The sequence below is a fragment of the Girardinichthys multiradiatus genome, chromosome 24 (assembly GCF_021462225.1).
Source record: "Girardinichthys multiradiatus isolate DD_20200921_A chromosome 24, DD_fGirMul_XY1, whole genome shotgun sequence".
NCBI classification, from domain to species: Eukaryota; Metazoa; Chordata; class Actinopteri; order Cyprinodontiformes; family Goodeidae; genus Girardinichthys; species Girardinichthys multiradiatus.
In genome coordinates, this window is record NC_061816.1 from 18,491,311 (window position 1) to 18,515,224 (window position 23,914).

The 23,914-nt window shown below is 38.4% G+C and overlaps 1 protein-coding gene across 4 annotated transcripts in view; it reads left to right on the forward strand.

The window, feature by feature from the left end:
- The first annotated feature begins 1,404 nt into the window (after nt 1-1,404).
- The window catches only part of kcnh7 (potassium channel, voltage gated eag related subfamily H, member 7), a 103,463-nt gene continuing 80,953 nt past the window's right edge, over nt 1,405-23,914 (forward strand). For 3 of the 4 annotated variants that reach the window (XM_047355763.1, XM_047355764.1, XM_047355765.1), the window contains exons 1-2: nt 1,405-2,178; nt 4,657-4,887. In XM_047355763.1, coding sequence (XP_047211719.1) covers nt 2,103-2,178; nt 4,657-4,887 — 307 coding nt within the window. In that variant the 5' untranslated portion in view covers nt 1,405-2,102. The remainder of the gene's footprint in view (nt 2,179-4,656; nt 4,888-23,914) is intronic. The other variant, XM_047355766.1, reaches the window with a different exon arrangement.

Consider the following 23,914-nt stretch of genomic DNA (forward strand, 5'->3'; position numbering starts at 1 on the left):
AATCCACCATAAAGCGTAGATCACATAAAAAAGCTCGTAAAACCAGCATATGCCACTGACCTTCCACCACGTCTGTGTGTTGTGAGCCATTTTCTCAGAGGAACAGATGGAGGGGAGCAACTGTAAGCACAGGACAGATGTTTCACAACACCCTGGGTGAGTTCATTTGGCCATGCATGTCTGAGAGTGCACATTTGACTGAGAAGGAAATGAATTGAATGCCTGAGTACAGTGAGAAGGAAATTAACTCAAAGGATGTGAGAGTGTATTAAAACCCTTCCGGTCTGAGCTTCTGCTACTGTTTTTAGCACAGTACTACCACTATATGCATGCAAAACAGTTCAAAGCCTGCTTCAATCTGCTAGTGTATGAAGATTTGAGTCATTACATTTGTATTTTTGTCTTTTATGCTACCTGTGTACATTTCAAAGGGGCCAATCTGTGGCATAAGGGGGTGTAATAAAACATCAGGGCGCAAAAAGGTTAGCAATGACTGTAGAGAAACAAAGTTGCTGCTCATCAACCTGGTTCACTTCCATACAATTCCAGGATCAAGTATCCCTGCAAAATTGCTCCAATGCCATGTCATAATATGTAAATAGCAAGTTAAATCCTAAAGTTAAAAACTGGATAATTGGGAAAAAAAAACATGAACTATTTTTGCTTGTTTGGAAGGGTTGCCAGGTGAAAGCCTCTTCTTTCCAAAAATACCATGGAAGCACAGCTGGAGGTGTTTGGCTGACTGTCAAGCATGGTGGTGGAGTGACGATGATGTTGGCTGTGCTTGAGATAGTTTGTGAAGAAAACTTTGCAAGTATTCGGCTGCCTAGATATGCAGAGCTAGTAGAGACTTTGTAGAATACAGGAATTGAAATACAAAGGCACACCACACTTTACAGATTTTTTCTTTTTTATAAAAAAAAAAAAAAGAGTTTTCCTTCCACTTCACAAATATGCACTATTTTGTGTTGGTCTATCACATAAAAACCCAATAAACTATATTGAGTTTTGTGGTTGTAACGTGAAAATTTTGAAATACTTTTGTAAACCACTGTAAATGACCCCACAGCAACTGAGAACAACAGAGCAAAAGTGTTCTTTAAAACTTAAACTATAATCTTAAAAAAAATGCTTCAACATTTCCTTATGAATATACAGAGACAAAGAGAAACGCACTGCTGTTTAATCATGTACACCAGAGGGAAAAAATGATCAGCTGGGCAGCACCATGGCCAGCGCCTCCTCGGTGGCCTGGGTACTGCTACGTTTAGTTTAAGCCGTCCCTGAGTAGACTACAGAGAAGACGTGGGTCGCCATTTTTTTTTTAACACAGTAGGGTCTGTTTAATGTTAACGACATACACCTGAGTGACGTCACTCCCCATTTGACTGGCACGTGTTGTTCTCGTAACAGGTGCGCTAATGAAAAGTTGTGTCGTTATTTTAGCCTCTCACGCGTAAACCAAACTAACTAGCTAGCAATTATTGTCACCTCTCATCACAGTCCAGTATTTGTGTAGCTTAACACCGCTAAGAAATAAGGCAACTTGACTGTAACGTCACAGCGCTGCTGCAGTTAGTTTGCCTCTGCCTCTTTGTTTGCGGATCCCCTTTCTCTTTCGCAGTGTCAGTGCCAGCGTCAAGCCATTGGGCTAAGAGACCATCAGTCTTCCCGGCACGACAACACCCCCCTTCTCCACCCTCCAAGCGCCACGCGCACACACGCACCAGCCGTTCTCACGCGTCGCCACAAACCCTCGCAGCTCTCGCGAAGTAGCAGAGGTGAGATGTTGGTTCCGCCGCGACCCGCCGGTTCTTCCTTCCTTTCGGGCTTCACCTCGGAGAGGAGCGCAGGGAGGGAAGCCTCTGCTATGCGCTCAGCCGGGGAGCTGAAATAAGAGAAGGGGATATCGGTCCGGAGTGGATATCTGTTTATTTTTTCCCTTGTGAAGATGACTGAGTGCTGACAAAGAAACCGGGGGAGCCCTTCTGGCTTCGGTTTACACCCGCGAACTTAAAAGGCACGCGCTTAAAGCTCAGCCAAAGATTTTTTTTTTTTTTTTTAATAAACATTTATTTTTTTGGGGAGGGGGAAAGGGAACCATGCCTGTTCGGAGAGGTCATGTTGCTCCACAAAACACATTTCTAGGAGTGATTATTCGGAAATTCGAAGGACAAAGTGAGTACCTGTCCAATGTGAAATGTTGTGATGGTTCCTTTTGTGTCTGTGAGAGCAATTCCTTACAGGAAATAGTATAAAAACATTATTAAAAGGCTTATTTATATTGATTTCCTGCTTATTCTGTATATATACATAAATTATAAAAATGTGCATAAAGCCTCCATCTTTAATGCAGTAGAAATAGAAGCACAGTAGAAGCACATTCTTCAGGGGGGGGAATCCCATGTTAAGGAAAAATGTTTTTGGCACAGTAACGTTTTGTGCAAGCCCCCCTTTTGCCAATTGGCCACCTTTTACTCTTTCTACAGGACAACGGAAGAGTAACTACCCTCTTAAATTTCTTCTGTTTTTGCTTGTTTTGTTCCACTTAAAGGCTTTAGATTATCAAAATGTTTTTTATATCAGACAGAGATAACTGGGGAAAAACACAAAAAGCAGTTTTGAAAGGGTGATTTTATTAAGGCAAAAACGTTTCAAACCAATCTTGCCCTATGTAAAAAAAAAAAAAAAAAAAAAAGTACCCTCCTCTTGTTAAATCAGGAATCAATTGTGATTAACATATTTTACAGAAAAAAATAACTAGCCACACCCACACAAAAGAAAAAAGAAGATGGTTATTGAAATATATGTCTTAAAAGGGGTTACAAAGCTTTTTCTAAGGTTTTGGGACTCCAGACAACCACATGGAAAGCCATTATCTACAAATGGAGAAAACGTCAAACATTGGTAAACCTTCGCAGTGGTGGCCGACTACCAATAAAATTCTATGAGTCCATCAACAACTTAATTAGGATGTTGCAAAAGAACCCAGACCAACATCTAAAACACTGCCAGCCTCACTAAGGTCAGTGTTCAGGATTCAACAATAAGTCTGTGCCTGGGCAAAAACAGCATTCATAGGAGAGTGCCAAGGCCAAAGCCACTGCTGACCCAGAATAATACAATGGCCCATCTCATATTTGCCAAAATTAGAACAATTTAGAATATGTTTGTCCAGCTACATCAGGTATGAAATTAGAAGCATTACAGCTGACCTTAGTCCAATCTGACCAAAGCAGAGCTCCAGTTAAAATCCCAGTTATGTTTAGTAAAAAGGACCCTTTCCCCCACTAATGATCTTTGAGATTAATTAACCTTCCTTAGACGTTGATCTTGATCCACCCTTCATCTTAGTCATTATTCCTCTTAATATAGCAATGGACATGGTTAGACAAATGAATAAGGGTAGTCATACATGTTCTCTTCTATTTCCTGTTTTGATGAGTGACTCTGTTTTCCCATGCAAGAAAACACAGTAATGGAATGCCATATAAAATATACTAAACATACAGATCATTTTAAACTATAAACAAAAACTGCTTCAGTTAGATATATTGTACAGGGGCTGTTAGGGTACCAATAATTGTGCCAATGTTTTTACAAATGTTTTGTATGTCTTTGCCTAAAATGATTAAATGTGCTCAAACCAAATGTTGAATGTTCCTAAACATTTCTGTGTGAAATTATGAATTATTCTACTGCAATTAAAAAAAGAACAAAAGAATTGTGGCAAAATGAAATGTGAAGTAAAGGGTTTTTGAAAGAATGGAAAGGACAACATTTATGCTTTCCTTCATATTTTACTGGATACATTAAATATTTTAATTAATCAATCAAACTAGATGAGGGGTTCTAAATATCCCAAGGGGATGGATTCGGAAATCAAAAGCCTTTAAAAAAAATAAATAAATAAATAGGAGTCTTTACACATTGGACATGAATGGGCATTTCAAAGTGACTTAGACAATAAATAAAAAGATAAGTGCGTTAATAAAATATATAATATATATATATATATATATATATATATATATAAATAAATTAATAAATAATTATTGTCTTTAAATTTCATTAAAAATCTCATCATAGTTACTTTTTCCATACTTGATTCTGGTTTGTTAATGGATTTTAGAAAGAAATAGAATGCCAGTTTCACTTAAATTTTTTCAGGCATTTAGATAGTGTAACAAGACTTAATGCATATTCTGAGAAACAAATTTAAATATATGCATGAACATATTAAGGAAGCAGAAACAGCCCCCACAAACAAGCCAGTGAAATTTAGACTAACCACAAAAAAAAAAAATCAAAAGCTTGTTTTGCAAATAAATAAATAATGTAAAAAAAAAAAAATACAATTTGCAGCTGAAGTTCATCTTTCCCTTTGATGAATTCATGTTCATTAAGAGTAGTATTCCTAGCAGACTGTCTGACCAGTGGGGGTGCCCCCCCCCCCCCCCCCCCCCCCAGAGGACACCACTTGTGTAAAGCAAATTTATCTACCTCCATTTTTACAAAAACACATTACACATGCTTATTTAATGTGGTTTAGTATTTGCAGTTTAATAACTGTAATGCTGAAGTTTTTATTGCTATGGGAAATTAACCCAACCCCATGGACAGTCTTACACCCTCTCCTCCTCCTCAATTTTCCAGATAAGAAATTCATCATAGCCAATGCCCGCGTGCAGAACTGTGCGATCATCTACTGCAACGACGGCTTCTGCGAGATGACGGGCTTCTCCAGGCCGGACGTCATGCAGAAGCCGTGCACGTGCGACTTCCTGCACGGCCAGTTCACCAACCGGCACGCGGTGGCCCAGGTGGCACAGGCGCTTCTGGGCTCTGAGGAGCGCAAGGTGGAGATCACCTATCACCGCAAGGATGGTGAGTGTGCTGGCCTGGAAACTGAAGTTGTGATGTGGGCTTGGTTGCTGACGTGAAGCTGCTGCAGTAGTTTGATTTTAAAATATAGTCTGGGTGGAATGGTAATCCTCTTTCAAAGAGAACTTTTGGCTGAGTCATAGTTGGATTTGAAAAAAAGTACAGAAAAAAGTGTGAGTGGATTTGCCGTGTAAGACAATGTAATCAGCAGTTGTAAAAAAAAAAAAAAAAGCATGTACAGGTGATAAACCTCTCATTTTGTTTTGGGTGTTACAGATTTGACATTTGGGAATGGTTTAGATCCAGATTTGAGTTTTAAGTCAGCGGTACATGTAGCCCAATTATCAAATGGCATCTTCAGGAGATCTACCTTTCCTTGCAGAAGTATTCATACTGCTTGGGTTTTTCCACATTTTGTCACATTACAACTACATTACAACCTCAATGTATCTTAGTGGGATTTTATGAAATAGACCAACATAAAGCAGTTTATTATTGTGAAGTAAAAGGAAAATAAAATAGTTTATCAAATATTTTGCAAATAACAATCTAAAAAGTGGTGCAGGCATGTGTTTTTAGCCCCCATTCCTCTGAGACCCCTAAATAAAATCCAGTGCAACCATATAAAGTCACAAATCACCAAAATAATGAATGCAGTCTACCTGTGGGTAATTGAATCTCAGAATAATTGCAACTGTTTTGTGAAGACCTCAGAGGTTTGGTAGAGAACAAACTGCCTCACAAAGAACAAGGAACACAGCAGACAGATGAGGTAGAAAGTTCTAGGTTATGTAACAACATCCCTAGCTTCAATCCATCAACTGAAAAAGGATTGAGACTGGGGCAACTGCAAATCTACCAAGATATGGCAGTCCACCTGAACAAACAGACAGGGCAAAGAGGGCATTGATCAGAGAGCCAGTAAGTGGTAATTCTGGAGGAGCGGCAGAGACCCACAGCTCAGGTGGGAGAGTTTGCTTACTATTATGCAATTTGAAAAACAGTGACAAGAAAAAAGCAATTGTTGAAAGAAAGCCACAAAAACAGTTTGTTTGCCACAAGCCATGTCGAGAATAGCTTATAGAAAAGGTGGGTTTGGTGAGATAAGACCAAAATCATACTTTTTGGCCCACATAATAAATACCACATTTTATGGATTTTTTAAATTAAAATAAAATAGAAACATTTATAATTTCACAATAATGCACTAGTTTGTGTTGGTGTGTCACATAAAATCTCAACCACGTTGAGGTTTGTGGTCGCAATGTGAAAAACTGTGAAAAAAGCGCTCTACATGCAGTCCACTTCAATTTAATTGGCTTCCACTCTGCACCATAATCCATATGTGATGCAGTACATTCAATACAGTAGGATCCAGTACCAGTACCTCAGGAAACAGGAGCATAATTCCTCCTTGAATCACTCCATCATTGCTAAAGTTCACAGTTGAGCATTTTTCGTTGTGAGTCAGCTGTATCTGGAGTACAGGTCCTTCTCAAAATATTAGCATATTGTGATAAAGTTCATAATTTTCCATAATGTCATGATGAAAATTTAACATTCATATATTTTAGATTCATTGCACACTAACTGAAATATTTCAGGTCTTTTATTGTCTTAATACAGATGATTTTGGCATACAGCTCATGAAAACCCAAAATTCCTATCTCACAAAATTAGCATATTTCATCCGACCAATAAAATAAAAGTGTTTTTAATACAAAAAAAGTCAACCTTCAAATAATCATGTACAGTTATGCACTCAATACTTGGTCGGGAATCCTTTTGCAGAAATGACTGCTTCAATGCGGCGTGGCATGGAGGCAATCAGCCTGTGGCACTGCTGAGGTCTTATGGAGGCCCAGGATGCTTCGATAGCGGCCTTTAGCTCATCCAGAGTGTTGGGTCTTGAGTCTCTCAACGTTCTCTTCACAATATCCCACAGATTCTCTATGGGGTTCAGGTCAGGAGAGTTGGCAGGCCAATTGAGCACAGTGATACCATGGTCAGTAAACCATTTACCAGTGGTTTTGGCACTGTGAGCAGGTGCCAGGTCGTGCTGAAAAATGAAATCTTCATCTCCATAAAGCTTTTCAGCAGATGGAAGCATGAAGTGCTCCAAAATCTCCTGATAGCTAGCTGCATTGACCCTGCCCTTGATAAAACACAGTGGACCAACACCAGCAGCTGACACGGCACCCCAGACCATCACTGACTGTGGGTACTTGACACTGGACTTCTGGCATTTTGGCATTTCCTTCTCCCCAGTCTTCCTCCAGACTCTGGCACCTTGATTTCTGAATGACATGCAGAATTTGCTTTCATCCGAAAAAAGTACTTTGGACCACTGAGCAACAGTCCAGTGCTGCTTCTCTGTAGCCCAGGTCAGGCGCTTCTGCCGCTGTTTCTGGTTCAAAAGTGGCTTGACCTGGGGAATGCAGCACCTGTAGCCCATTTCCTGCACACGCCTGTGCACGGTGGCTCTGGATGTTTCTACTCCAGACTCAGTCCACTGCCTCCGCAGGTCCCCCAAGGTCTGGAATCGGCCCTTCTCCACAATCTTCCTCAGGGTCCGGTCACCTCTTCTCGTTGTGCAGCATTTTCTGCCACACTTTTTCCTTCCCACAGACTTCCCACTGAGGTGCCTTGATACAGCACTCTGGGAACAGCCTATTCGTTCAGAAATGTCTTTCTGTGTCTTACCCTCTTGCTTGAGGGTGTCAATAGTGGCCTTCTGGACAGCAGTCAGGTCGGCAGTCTTACCCATGATTGGGGTTTTGAGTGATGAACCAAGCTGGGAGTTTTAAAGGCCTCAGGAATCTTTTGCAGGTGTTTAGAGTTAACTCGTTGATTCAGATGATTAGGTTCATAGCTCGTTTAGAGACCCTTTTAATGATATGCTAATTTTGTGAGATAGGAATTTTGGGTTTTCATGAGCTGTATGCCAAAATCATCCGTATTAAGACAATAAAAGACCTGAAATATTTCAGTTAGTGTGCAATGAATCTAAAATATATGAATGTTAAATTTTCATCATGACATTATGGAAAATAATTAACTTTATCACAATATGCTAATATTTTGAGAAGGACCTGTATTTTGCTGGAGCAAATCACCAAGTCTACCCATTCAAAACCCTGAGGGGAAAGAGCAGCTGAGGAGGTTCTTCTTCACTGTGACGCCTTGCTCTGACGTAGACGGGAAAGCAGTTCATTAGCTCCATCATGATGGGGTACTGTAGGAAGGATTCTGCTCACTTCCCAACAGATCACTGCCAATATTCTGAGAGGTTTGTCACTGCCTGCAATCTTATTATCCTCTCCACATCTCTATACAGCTTTCAGATGTATCATGTAACTCAGCTTTTTATTTCGGAGTAAGTTCTGAGAGGTTATAACTACAGCCTGTGGCTGACTGGGGTCTTTTTTAGCAATGCTTTAGATAATCTGATGTGCATATGGTGTTCATGAATACTAAGTGCAGATCATGACTTGCAGGACAGCTGGTATTGTTTAATGTGTGACGTGGCAAGCTCCAGAGCGAAAGTTTACACCAGTCACATCATCTGAGTTGATTCAGGGGTGGTGTGTGACCTTTAGCAGTGGCAGCTGAGTTCTGACAATTAACCCTCCTTGTGTAACACTTTGGTAGTATTAGTGTGTTACAAGGCAGAGGTTTCAGCTAAGGCAAAAATGCCCAAATACTTGAATATTATAAATAGTATTGCAGGAGAATGTATTATTTGTTTTCTTCCATGAAGTTATTGTTTTTATTATTGATGGGCAGTAGTGGAGTTACACAGTTCTTGCTGATAAAAATCTATGAAATATACTCAAGTGATACTGAATCAATTTAGTATTTCTGAATTTATCAGCAGTGTTTAACTGAAAAATATAACCACATTTTAGACATCTGCTCTACTATTCAAATCAGTTTTTTTTTTTTTATTGAATATTAAACAGCAATCAGAACATGTATCTTAAGGCAAAGATTTGTTCCTGTTCCTGCAAATTTATTACCTCAATAGTGGATTTTTATTTATTTTTTTATTCCAACATCATCAGATTTGAGATTTTCCCCAATTTATTCATGGTTAGGGATGGATACCTGTCCAGGTCAGCAATGCTTTGGAATCTACAGTAGCTTTACAAAGTCTCAGTCCAATACCTGCATTGTCCTACTTTGCTCTGCTCCAAATTACATTTCATACATACATATATTCTTTCACCGTTTCATTTTTCATACAGTGCCTTGGAGAAGTCTTTATACTCTTTGAACTCTTATAAATTTGTCAAGTTATGACCGCAAACCTCAGTGTCTTCTATTGAGATTTTATGTGATAGAACAAAAACAAAGTAATGCATACTTATGAAGTTGAAGGATATCTGTTTTCTGTTACTAATAAAAATCTGAAAAGTATGGCATGCGTTTTTTTACTTATGCCCCCTGATTCAATAATTTGTAGAAGCACCTTTCACTGCAGTTACTGCTGGAATGTTTAGTGCTGTTCTATAGGAAGGAGAACCTCCCAACCAGTCTCGATCCTTTTGCAGTAAGGGAATCCCCACCGCATGATGCTGCCACCCCCACATTTCACCATGGAGATGGTGTGCTTACATGTTAGTTTTCTTGGAGGCATGGTGTTTTGATGTGGTATAATGTTGGTCTCATCTGACCAGGGCACCCTGTTAGCTGGATCCCCTACTTGACAAGCGGAAAACGTTAAACATGACTTATTTGTTTTCTTTCAACAATGAGTTTCTTTTTTTCACTCATGCTTAATTCTACCAAGAGAAGATTTGTACTAATAGTTGTCCAATTGACAGTTTCTCCCACCAGATTTGTAGAACTCTGCAGCTCCTCCAGAGTAACCATGGGGCTCTTGGCTGATTCTGATTAATGCGCTCCTGTCCTGTCAGTTTAGGTGTCTTGGTAGGTATTTAAGTTGTTCCATATTGACCCACTGTTAATGTATTTCATGAAAAGCAGAGCTTTAAGTACACTTAAAAGTACAATCTAAATATCTCAAGGAAAAATCTTTACCTTAATGTGTGCATACTCCACAAGAAGTGAGACATGCCTTTTATTAAATGTGGTAAGATCATAAACACAGTTCTGGCAAAGATATGTCATACTTCATGACAACATTTCAGCATTTCCACATTAACTACTTTAAATTTCAGACTAATTACGCAGGAGCTATCAAACAGCACGAGAGTAAAAGGTTCCCCTCAGATGATGCATTGAGAACAAATAGCTGGAACTGTCTCCCCGGGGGGAGCATGGTGCTGCTCTGCTTCAAACAACCGGAGATAGCTTTGGTCGCTCTGGCATCTCATTAAAATGTCCGTAACCTTGGGAACGGCATAACGGAACATCTCAGCACTCTTAAAATTAACTTTATAAAACCTTGATGGATGTTTATATCCATGCTTATTTACCATACAGCGGTTTTAAAGATTAAAAACCCTATTTTTTCAAGATAAACTTGTGTTTTTCATCTGTAAATGAGTTCAGTTCTCAGGCTGGTTTAAGAGAACCCAGAGAATGACAGGGAGGCAAGGTTCGAAATGGCTTGCAGAACTGCTCCAAATGATAGTATCCTAGGAGACATAGCCAGGGGTCAAAGGTTGAGAGAGTCAGATAAAGATACAGAAATACTTGGGGAATGGGATGTCAGATGTTTTGGCATTCTTTAGTCTGAACCCTTTCAGATGGTTAAATGCAGCCGAAGTCTCGCTTTTTGTCTTTGTAAACCCTTGACTGTCATTAAAGAGCTTAGGCATTATTTTTGCTTTCTGCCAGAAATTCAACTTTATCTCAAACTTTTAGATGAACTACAACAACAACAAAAATGAATCACATGTGAAGTAAATTTTATTCCTTTGAATACTTTGGTGATTTATGCTTAAAAATCATCTGACAGAGACCATATCTTTGCACCCCCGCAATTGATCTGCATTGTGCAAAATGAAATTCATAGAAAACCCCTCTGAGGTTGTTTGCTTGGAGTAGTTAACATACAAGGACGTAAATTGTGATAACACACCTTGCCTTACCATGGGAAAATGGGCATTACAATGGGCTTGCAGACATGTTTCATCCTCTTGGTGAAAGGAGGATATTCAAATATGAGGTGTTGAGGCACAGATAAATAGCTCTCAGCTTCACAAGTCCTAGCCATTTGCCAGCCTTTACCAGTTTACACAAACACCTATCGGTGTGAAAGTTGTTAGAAGAAGACTCGAAGTCAAGTACAGTGCCTTGCGAAAGTATTCGGCCCCCTTGAACTGGTCAACTTCTTGCCACATTTCAGGCTTCAAACATAAAGATATAAAACTAAATTGTTTTGTGAAGAATCAACAAGTGGGACACAATCGTGAAGTGGAATGAAATTTATTGGATGTGTCAAACATTTTTAACAAATAAAAAACTGAAAAGTGGGGCGTGCAATATTATTCTGCCCCTTTACTTTCAGTGCAGCAAACTCACTCCAGAAGTTCAATGAGGATCTCTGAATGATCCAATGTTGTCCCAAATGACTGATGATGATCAATAGAATCCACCTGTGTGTAATCAAGTCTCTATAAATGCACCTGCTCTGTGATAGTCTCAGGGTTCTGTTCAAAGCGCAGAGAGCATCATGAAGACCAAGGAACACACCAGGCAGGTCCGAGATACTGTTGTGGAGACGTTTAAAGCTGGATTTGGATACAAAAAGATTTCCCAAGCTTTAAACATCCCAAGGAGCACTGCAAGCAATCATATTGAAATGGAAGGAGTATCAGACCACTGCAAATCTACCAAGACCCGGCCGTCCTTCTGAACGTTCATCTTGAACAAGGAGAAGACTGATTAGAGATGCAGCCAAGAGGCCCATGATCACTGTGGATGAACTGCAGAGATCTACAGCTGAGGTGGGAGAGTCTGTCCATAGGACAACAATCAGTCGTACACTGCACAAATCTGGCCTTTATGGAAGAGTGGCAAGAAGAAAGCCATTTCTCAAAGATATCCATAAAAAATCTCGTTTAAAGTTTGCCACAAGCCACCTGGGAGACGCACCAAACATGTGGAAGAAGGTGCTCTGGTCAGATGAAACCAAATTTGAACTGTTTGACCACAATGCAAAACGATATGTTTGGCGTAAAAGCAACACAGCTCATCACCCTGAACACACCATCCCCACTGTCAAACATGGTGGTGGCAGCATCATGGTTTGGGCCTGCTTTTCGTCAGCAGGGACAGCGAAGATGGTCAAAATTTATGGGAAGATGGATGGAGCCAGATACAGGACCATTCTGGAAGACAACCTGTTGGAGTCTGCAAGAGACCTGAGACTGGGACGGAGATTTATCTTCCAACAAGACAATGATCCAAAACATAAAGCCAAATCTACAATGGAATGGTTCCCAAATAAACGTATCCAGGTGTTGGAATGGCCAAGTCAAAGTCCAGACCTGAATCCAATCGAGAATCTGTGGAAAGAGCTAAAGACTGCGGTTCACGAACGCTCTCCATCCAACCTCACTGAGCTCGAGCTGTTTTGCAAGGAAGAATGGGCAAGAACTTCAGTCTCTCAATGTGCAAAACTGATAGAGACATACCCCAAGTGACTTGCAGCTGTAATTGCAGCAAAGGGTGGCGCTACAAAGTATTAATGCCAGGGGGCTGAATAATATTACACGCCCCACTTTTCAGGTTTTTATTTGTTAAAGTTGGACACATCCAATAAATTTCATTCCACTTCACGATTGTGTCCCACTTGTTGTTGATTCTTCACAAAAAATTTGAATTTTATATCTTTATGTTTGAAACCTGAAATGTGGTAAGAGGTTGAAAAGTTCAAGGGGGCCGAATACTTTCGCAAGGCACTGTATTTTCAGTATCTATGAGGCGTTTAGAGATGAAGTCCGAAGAAACAGAGAAATGTAGGACAATATTTGAAAGGAAGCTAGACGTTTTGTCACATGACTGTTGTTCATTCAGGGTGCTTTAATATGAGTTAGAATTTTAGCAGGTGCTTGTCATTTCGTACTACTACAGTTTAGGTCGATTCCTAAATGATTTGCTTTGTGTGAGTAAAAGAGAAACCTGCCAATGGATGTTGATTGAAACCGCCTTTTTCTTTGTTTTGTTATTTTAGAGTTGAAGTCAGTTTGTATTCTCTGCAGAAAATTCGCCTAAAGACTACTGTTTCAGTTCAGTAATGTTCACTTTGCTAATTGCTATTATAAGATGCTTAAGACAGTTTTTTATATATCAAATCAAAGTAATTTTGTCTTTGTTTTAAAGGAGCAAAATCCAGTTTCCCACTTGGTTGTGAAACCTTACTTCTATCATAGCCTTTTTTCTTTCCACTCAACTTTTCATCACTATGCTTGGATAAAGCCCACACTTTCAGCTTCTTTACCAGTGACCTTTAGTGTGAACTCTTTGCTTTGGCTGTAATTTACAGAAGTATACATAGATATTAGTGGATAATTTAAATACTGTCAATTCACATCATTCCAGAAAGTTGCTACTTTCCTGGCACCACCAATTTTAAAGTGAAATGGTTGAATGCACAAAGTCTAGTTTTCGTCTGTTTAGTGGATGAACAGCCTTTACTGTGTGATAACTCCCTGTTACTTTTTTAGGGTAGGAATTCAGTTGAAAATGAGGTTGTATGCACCCGTTTCCTGGACATTTTGATATCAGTGGACCATTAGAGCAGATTCTGGTATGTTTGACGTAACTGTAGTAGGTTTGTCTCTTATTGTACAGCATCTTGTGTGTGAGCAAAAAGTTCAGCCCGAGTCAATCTGCTGAACAAACAGTATTCATGAGGACACAGATAACCTCGTGTTGCATAAATCGTAAGCACAGTTGTATTGGACAAAGTGGCTAGTCTACAAGGATCTTGAATAAAGAATTAGATCGAATCTGACTGTCAGACCTTGCCACAGGGGAAAACATTTTTGTCATTCTGCTTCTGGTGTCCTTATACCTGATTCAGATTTTCCCCAGCTTTGTAGGGTCATTCGCCTGTTTCTGGCTGTACACAACTCTTACAGCCAGTTTTTATAAAAAACTTAAGAAAATGTGAGCATTGGTATTTTTCATACAAGTCGGAAACACCTGGACCATCAAAGGTCGAGACTAAAGCACGTTGTCTTGTTGTGATCAGTGGAGTCTCCAAGAATGAAACCAGGTTGTTAAAAATCCAGGAAACATCATCACAAGTTGTTTCACATTCTGACACACACCGCTCTCACCCCCTGCGTCTGTCGCCTCTCTTTTTTTTCTTTTTTTTTTTTACAGTTTGAGATTGTCTGCAGCATGTTGACTCCTCTCCTTACTGTGAACTGTGGGATTGTCTGCGAAGCAATTTTTTCTTCTTAATCCCCTCACTCAAGTTGAGCAGAGTCCTTTCCCGCTGTCCTTTAATGCCCCTCAAGGAGATTCTGCTCATCGGCACAATCTGAGGCACATTCTGAAAGCTTTATGATTGGCACCTTCACCAAAGCACTTGTATTTGTTACCTTCCAGTCAATATGACCTCTACAGGAGATGGAGCTATTGTTAGGATGCAGAAGTTTAACCCAAAACTTTGACGTTTAGATAATCAGACATCTTCTGCACTCGCTTAAAATTGTTTTTTATCCTGCAGGACAGCAGTATTCATATCTGACCTTTTAGTGTTGTAACAGGACAAAATGTTAAAGTTCAAGGTACTGCTACTTGCTATTAATCTTTAGGGCCACCTGAAACCCAAGTAGTCAATAAACATTAGGTTGTTGCAGAGATGCAGGTTGGGAACTAATTAAAAGATCACTTTTATATGGTTGTAATTGCTCAACCTCAGCTTAATGAAATTACAGTAACTGGTGATAAAGGTTTATGTTATGCTGCCATTGTTTTACAATCCATTTTAATTCCTGCAACAGTTTATCTCATGTTATGTAAGGAGGTGATTGCTCTAAATAACTCTTTACAGCCCTTTACTGTCAGTTGTTGAGCAACACAAGGAGTGGTATCATTTTTAAAAGGATTTCCTCACCACTGACTTTTCAAATCAAACATGGTGGTTTTAAGAACATTCCAAGTAATTATGTTATTGTTTAAGATATAATAATGAGGGAATTTGTTTCTGATTGTCCCTAAGAGAGACAGAAAGTACTGTCACATGGAGCGTTGAGTATTTTATGCTTTATTTTATTTTTGTTCATGCTCACTAAGCTATGATTGGATTCACAAAATGCGATTATTTGTTGCTTTAACAAATGTGATCTTCTTTTTTCTAACAAGTTCTTACTTTAATTGGACCTGGTGCTAAAAAGACCTCTCTGCAGCAGCAGGTCTTACATGATTTTACGGTATCGCCACCCAACCGTACGTCCCCATGTTGATGTCCAGATTCCTACTGGTGCACATTAGCATTTCAGTGTTCTCTGTTTCTCTGTAGACACACGAAGCATTACCCCCCGTCTGAGATCGTCTAGATTTGTCTGCATCTGTTTATCTCTTGAACTTCTTAGCTACATTAGTAAAATCTTTTTTGCTGTGGTAAATTCCCAGTGGACTGCTATGTTTTTAGTATGAAAAGGGGGCTTCTTTACAGCCAATCAACCATAAAAGTCTGATTTGTAAAGTGCTGCACTAATGGATGCATAGGAGCCCATCTGTTACTGTCACAACAAATGGTCTTAATGGTTGGATAAATGGGGTGTTTTGTCATTTATATTTCATAAGGAAAAACATTTCAAATACTTATTTGTTTTTGTGCTTTGATAAACTGCTCACAGAGAGAAAAAGCACAAACCTCAGTTGATTAAAAGATGCATCTAAGTTTAATTAATCATAGAAACCTTAAAAGGTTTGAAAAGCCTGTTTTAAGATTCCATATTTAACAATAGATTCCAGGAATTATCTACAGGATATGTTGCTTTCACTGTCCACTCATATACAAGCTTCTATTTTTTTTAAAGATTGATTTAAGCCCAAACATAAATGATCTATGTTAAGAATATATATATTTAATGGTGATTATTTTAACAACGCAGCGCATATTTACTAAACAGCAATTGTTACATCTAAGTCTGATATCAAGTCTGACACATGGTAAAAGCTCTCCGTTGCAAAAACTACTGAAAATGTCACACTGTAAATAGATTATAGTTACTTCTGACTCGCTGAGATTAAAGACTTGTGTTCCTTTCATTTGAAATGTCAGACAAATGTTTCAGTTTCAGGTGGTGATGAGTATTTGGTTTATTTCAACAGAAAAATTAGATTGTGTCACTCTTAGAGCCTTCATGTTTACTCGTAGATTATGTCAAAAAAACAAAGTGTGAGTGTTTCTGTACAGGTACATCTAAAAAAAATTAGAACATAAAGAAAGGTTTGAAACATTTTATGGAAGTAAAACATAGCTTACACATAGAATAAAACATTTTAAGCCAAAATGTCTTGTAATTAACTGCTTGCACATAATGAAAATCCAAAATTTAGAAAATTAGAATAGATCAATAAAACACAAATACGTCCAACTTCTGAAAGGCCTGTTCATTTCTAGAGACGCCAGAATATTTTTCTATTCTGGTGTCTCTCATTTTCCTCTTGACAGTCCTCCATAGATTCTCTGTGAGGTTCAGGTCAGGCCAGTCTGCTGGTCAATCAAGCACAGTAACACCATGGTCACTAAAACAGCCTTTGGTACATTTGGCTGTGTGGGCTGGTACCAAGTCCTGCTGGGAAATGAAATCAGCATTTCCATAAAGCTTGCCAGCAGAAGGAAGCATGAAATGCTCTAATATTTTCTGGTAGATGGGTGCATTGACTGCGGACTTCAGAAACAGTGGACCAACACCAGCAGATGACATGGCACCCGAAACCATCACTGGCTATAAAAGCTTCACAGTGGACTTTAAGCAATGTGGATTGTGTGCCTCTCCACTCTTCCTCCAGACTCTGGGACCTTGATTTCCAAAGGAAATGCAAACTTTACTTTCATCTGAAAAGAGGACTTTGAACCACTGAACAACAGTCCAGTTCTTTTTCTCATTATGGCGCTTCTGACCTCGTCTCTATTTCAGGAGTGACTTGACACAAGGAATTCTTCATTTGTAGCCTATGTGTAGGATGGTTTGTGTGTAGTGGCTCTTGATGCACTGATTCCAGCCTTAGTCCACCCGTAAAGTTCCCTTGAATTCTTGAATGAATTTTTCTTGACAGTCCTCTCATCGCTGTTATTATCCCTGTTCCTGGTGCACCTTTTCCTACCTCACTTTTTCCTTCCACTCAACTCTATGAATATGCTTGGATGCAGCACTCTGTGGACAACCGGTTTCTTTAGCAATTACCTTGTGTGGGTTACCTTCCCAGACTAAGAGACCATTTAGAGCAGTAGTCAGCAACGTGTTGCTCCTTTGGACCTTCACAATGGCTCCTAAAAACCTTAGCTAAAAATGATTAGAAATGATTTTCAAAAAAAAACTAATGGTTTTAAATATAGACATAATAACAAATGCAGGTTTTAGCTGGGGGTTTTTTTGTTAGTTTTTTTTTTCATGCAATAATTACGTTGAATTTCCATAACGCAATGACATTAAAAGTACCAGTAAAAGATTTTGTTTGTTTTCCACAAATGTCAACATCCCATAGAAGAAAATGTATCCATTCTCTTTTTTCAAAAGTTTACAAAAAGTTTTTCTTGATTTCAAAACGTAAAAATACAAATGGAGGTTCTTTAAAAAATGGCAACAAATTTAATATTGTAGATAATTATAAAGAAAATATAAGTTGTCTTTTTTTAAAAAGGTTATGTAACATTTGCTGCTCTAAATGAGTTTTATTTCTAGACTGAGGAGAAAAATGGCTCCTTGGATTGTAAAGTTTGCAGAACACTGATTTATTTTTGACTTAATAAATAATTAGGATGTGAAACCATGATATTAAAATTTTCTGGAATACTGAATTTTAAGTTTCGATTATCTGTAAACCCTAATCATCACAACTGCAAGAAAAAAGGCATACAATGTTTAACACTTTAATAAAACTATAAAATATATGGTTATCAAGATGATTAATATTTTGATATAATTGGCACAAAAAGTGAAGTCATTCAAAGATAGTCATCTGCGTCGAAATCGATTAAAACGGGCCCATTCTCCCCTCCTACCCCTGCAGTCTTACTTGAGCAAAACAATGAGCTGCTGCTGGAAGTTTTAAACTCTGCCAACATGGCGAGTACATCTGGAAAAAACATATGCTAGCCTCTTTAGCCAACAAGGAAAGCGTTGTTCGGAGGACCTCTACCTATGAGGCAGAAGGACAGGAAAAAAAAACAATTGCTGAAGAATGGTAGCTGTGCAAATGTTACAAGCTACAACACTGATGTTTGAGAGCAAATAAAAAGGTCAGTAAAACTCCTGTATCAGCAGTGAAGTAGTAAACCTCCTGGACGACATGAGCTAACGCTATCTGTTTAAATATTAGCTTCACGGACAGCCCACGTGTTCCCCATGACTCTTCCGTTTAGTTGTAAAGGCCTTGGGGGCTAATGCGGCTAATAATCATACAGGTTATGGCGGAGCAAGACTGAAGCTGATGATTAGAGCATACAAAAAGTAGGAACCCATAGCTACCTATCCTGCTGCTGTAGTTGATTACTTAAGATATTATAATGCTAAATTAACAAGAAGACAGAAATTGTACAGAGCTGCTACTGAATACATTTGCTTGGACCACATCCATGTTTGTTTTAAAATACAATTTATTTTAGTATAGAATGTTCCTTTATTTGTGCCTCGGTAGTAAAATGTATTTGTATCAAAAGCAAATTGACAGGTAATTGGAAGCAAAAAGTGCCACACTATAGATAAGCAATCATAATAAAGTAAAACAATTGCACAACTGAATCAAGAAACACTTATAATCATATTTCCTGCTCTCAGTAGATACTACATAGCTGATACATGGAGCAATTAAGTAAGTCTTCCAGAGTTGAATATTTCAAACTACAGTGTCTTGCGAAGTATTTATGTATTAACATGTGGATTTTGATTAAGCCATTTTACCACATGAACATGCTTTGATTTGAACCACTGTAGCTATGGATGTATGTTTGGGGTGGTTTCCTGCTGAAGGTCAAACCTCTGACCTAGCCTCATGTCTGCTAGAGGCCTCTAATAGGTTTTCATTCAGGAGTTCCCCTCACTTAGCTCCATCCTTTTTCCTATCATCTCTGACTGTCCCCACAGCATGATGCTTCCCACACATTGCATGAGGGGAATGGCGTGTTAGTTGTTAGTTAGTCAGTGTTAGTTATCAGGTTCAATTTTGGTTTCATCTGACTTGGTTGTACTTGTTAGTAAATCAAAAGAAAACTAGCCACTATGTTCACACAAAGCATTTAACCGGGCTTTACCTTGCCAGCACACATAGACTATGATTACGGTAACAAACACTGACTTAAATCCACTTTTCTCTGTTTACTTTCCCAGAGTGAGGGTACTGCTGATCTCACTTTGCAATAAAATAAATTACACATGATGCCATGATCAAACAGTTCAGACATGTTTGCCTCTGTACAAATTAACAGACATGGTGTTTTAAGTTGTAGTGTGCTCAAAATCCACACAGGTTCAGGGTTTTACATTGTTCAGCCTTAGCCTTGTGCTGTCATTGCTTCTCTCAAGATTCAGCGTGGTCATGCATAGCCACGGTACTGATTGTATTTCACACGTTATTTTTCTTCCAGCAAGATCGTGTAGATGTGTTAACAAGGTGCTAACTAGGAAGCAGATTTAAAATAGAATCACCTGTTAGCCATGCCTTTCTGTCAGTTAGTTAATCCTCAGTATAGGACATGACATTTGTTTTATAGTACAGAAATGATCTCATTTGTTTGGGCTCATTTTATGGGTCACTTGGATAATGTCATCATCTCAAACTTGGAAAGTGAGTGTTGTCTTCTGCACAGGAAGCACAGGACACAATGATGTGTGATGGAACAGCTCAGGTTGTTGGCCTGAAGTAGTTTGAGTTTGTTGGCATAGCTCTGAAATGGGAACAAGCTCTGCCAAACCAGGTCTTGTAGATGCACTGCAGTACAAACAAGAGTTATTTCTTTATTTAGCTTGCAGTGTCCACCTTTGTGTCACATTTAGCTTTGGACAGGAGCCTTCATTATGTACCTGGTACCAGAAAAAAGTGAGACCATAACACTAATACCATAAATATTCTAGCATCACTGCATTATTCCCTCCTTACACAATTGCGAATCTGCTTTGTGTTTTATAAACTTAGAAAGATGTGATTCTCTAGGTAAATAATGCTTCAACATTGCCTTCCTACACATATGATACTGTACCATAAGCATTTAGATCTGAAGCTAAGCCAGACAGCGATAGATTGTTTTTTTGTGGACATAACAGATTACATATACTGCACATATGCTATTATTGAATTTAGTGCTGGTCAAATGTCACATTATCGACCCAATATTAACTTTACTTGAATTTCTGCTACGTTTTGCATGTGTTCTATCTGGTGAATGCTTAGTGGCTCCACGAGTTAAGCATGACCTACTTTCTGATTAATTCACCTAATAATTATTTGTAAACTTTGGGGAACTCGGAGTTTAACTTTCATCCCCAATTGCTCGACTGGTTGAGTTGTTGATGATATCTTGAGGTGATTCTGGTTGACATATTCAAGAAACGTTCACCACTAAATAAACTTACTTACCTTACCTTCACTGTTCTATGTTTTCTCTATTTCTGGATTATGGCTCTTACTGACATTTCTTCAATCAGGGTATGATGTGTTGCTTTTTGAAATGCCTTACCCTACTTCATGTGGTCAGACAGGTTCTATTAAAGTGATTTCCTGATTCTAGAAGTCTGTTGTAATCAGGGCTAGGTGTGGCTAGTGAAACTAAACCCAAAAACTGTTCATAACGGTTAATTGCGGTTTATTCTTGATTTAACAAGACAGAAATAATATTTTGAATTGGGACCAGGTTGGTTTGGACAACTAAAATACTCATTTAAAACCTCCATTATGTTTTTACCTGGGTTTTTTTGTCTGATATGAAAATTAGTTTGATGTGAAATATTTAAGTATGACAAAGTAAAAGCATAAGAAATCGGTAGGGAGGCAAACATTTTTACAGCACTGTAGTTTTTTGTCTTTTAATGTGCATCATTTTTACTTTATAAATTGAATTTCATTGGGTATGGATGATGCTGTACAATAAAATGTGCCTTCTGTTGAAAAATGAATTACACTATGAAGACACACCTAAATACCTATATGTTGTTACTTGCACTTTGCATTTTATTTGAATTTATGGTCTTTTATTTTGATTTATTATTAGTATTTTATTTGATATTTTCCTGTTTTTTAACACCAGTGTGTGCTCCATGGATGAAGCTGTTTAGGTCTGGTTAAATGTATTCTTGTGAAAGATGTCTACAGTGAGATGAATGACAATTGAAGAGCTGATCCAGAGGGGAAGGGGGGTAATGCAGGGACAAAGCTGGGCACATGAATGAGCAGAAGGAAAGTAGGAATAAAGGAGTGAGCATTTACCTTTTTAAATCTGTTTGAGAAATAAAATGAGCAGATTACTATAAAATGTGATGAGACAAAAAGAGAGAGCTGCTTCTTTATGAGCCCACATCTGTACACAAGTCTTTTTCTCAACAGGGAGCTGTTGAGAAAAAGACTTTTTTTTTTAACCCAAAGATAATAACTATTATTACCTTTTTTTAGAACCAAAATGAAGCAAATTATTCATGAATGTTGGCAAGGGATGCTGGGAAAATGAATGACTGTCACCAGGGCTGATGAGCTGGAGAAAAGGTGGCATAATTGGCAAAACCCCTCTGTTTATCTTAAATGAGAGGGACATGTGTTGAAACTGCCTTGATTTTCTCTGTGGATCTTATGTGCAAGGAGTCTCTTCTGTAGCTGTTCCTGTGCTGCAAATAAATGGAAAAGCTTCCCAAATACAAATTGAAACAATGAAATGTATTGTTGGGTAAACCAGAACGGTCAAAGCATTCAAAGCATTCTGAGGATGTGGCTGTATAAACACATTAAGCTGTGCTTGTTTCGTTTTTTGCCTATGAACACCTCTCTGTCTGTCACGCCATCACTTCTCAGTGCCTGCAGAAAGTCTTTCTGTGCAGTCCAGCATAGTGTTGTCCTGGCAACCATTGCAGGAGCTGTGGTACATCTTTGGAGCCATTATGTTCCCCCTGATGTCTTACTGTTCAGGCTCAAATAAGAAGAGCAGAACAAGGTCCAGTTTAAACAAGGCAACTATATCTAATTGTCTTCAGTGGAAAATAGATAAAAATCCATATTTCAACAACTGGATTATTGAAATGCTCTCAGCCACACATAGAAGACTCCAATGTTGAAGATACATCTTAAAAAACAATCGGACTATATTTCAGAATTATAAGTTTTATTCTTTCTCATGCATTTATAAAACCTGTTGTCTATAACCTTATCAATTTGTGCTTCATTGTTTTGATTTCTATTGATATTTATTCCCTGCAGTCTGCTCAATATTAGAGTAATAAATTACTATATTGAATATTCTAGGGATTCAGTAATCATTCATACTTGTCCTACACCGGAATATGTAGAAAGAAGACAATGAACCTCAAATGAAATTTTCTGTCCAGTGACTTGTAAATTAATCACAGAACCATAAATGTTTGTGTATTTTATTGAGATTTTATGTGATTCTCTCTTTTGGAACTCTGACGGCAGCCCTAGATGTTATTTATGGGTATCACAGTAAACGGGCCTGAATACAAATGCACGGCACACTTTTCAAAATTCTACTTGTAATTATGAAAATTATCCTTTTCCTTCCATTATCCAACCATGCACAATATTCATCTGTCACAAAAAATCCCAAAATAAAACGTTGAAGTTTGTTACAGTCGCGTGACAAAAATGTGGAAAAGTTCAAATGGTTTGAATGGTTTCGCAAGCGGAGCTCTGCTATTATGTTCTTTTTTCAACTATTGAATATAGTGATGCCAATCCAGAGAAGTTTTGTTAGTAGTTGCTCAGGCTTTTACTGACAAAAACATGAATGACAAGTTTACAGACTTTAACTGCGTAGTGCCAAATGTTTTCTCACTGACTGAGCTTTGCCACCCATCAGCACACAGTTTAACCTCAGCTCGTAGCAATAAGATCTTTGACAGCAGTAGCTCAACTGTGCCTGTGAATAATGTAGGCCACTCTGAAGTTGCATTTATGGATTACACTCACACACGCTGCCATTATCTGATATTACACCAAGTAGACTGTAAACAGTCTGACAGCCCCCTCCCCCAACCTGCTCTGGCTCTGTTTCCTAACTGAAGGAGGAGCTCGTAACCCACCCACCATTCACAGCTATACAGCAGCAGATCCATGCAAATAAGTTGATATTTGCATCACACGATGTGTGTCATGTGACTTTCATGTTGTCTCCTCTGCTCTCATTCAGATTAGATATGAAAATGGCATATATGGTTGAACAGACATTCACATTTCCCCCCATCAGACTCATTTATTGGTTAGACTACAGACTGATCTGATTATCATTCATTTTAGATACTAGTAGCTGTATGTTGTATTTTGATTCTGTTAAACTATGCACACCCTAACAAATTTAATCTGTTTTGCTTTTTTGTCCAACTTGTTTCAGATCTTTAAAAACAAATTTTAAAATAAGACAAAAGATAACCTGAGTAAATACAAAATTGTATTTACTATGGAAAAAGCTTTCCAAAATCAACCTAGCCCTGTGTGAAAAGAGTAATTTCCCCCTAAAGCAAATAAAGGGCTGTACTACACTTGGCTCAACAACTACCATCAGGAAATAGTCTTACACATCTCTGAGGAATTTTGGCCTACTCTTCTTTGCGAAACTGATTAATTACTAAGCATGAATGGCCAGTTTAAGGTCATGCTGCAGCATATAAATCAGATTAAACTTTCACTAGAATACTTTAACAATGTTCCATGTGTT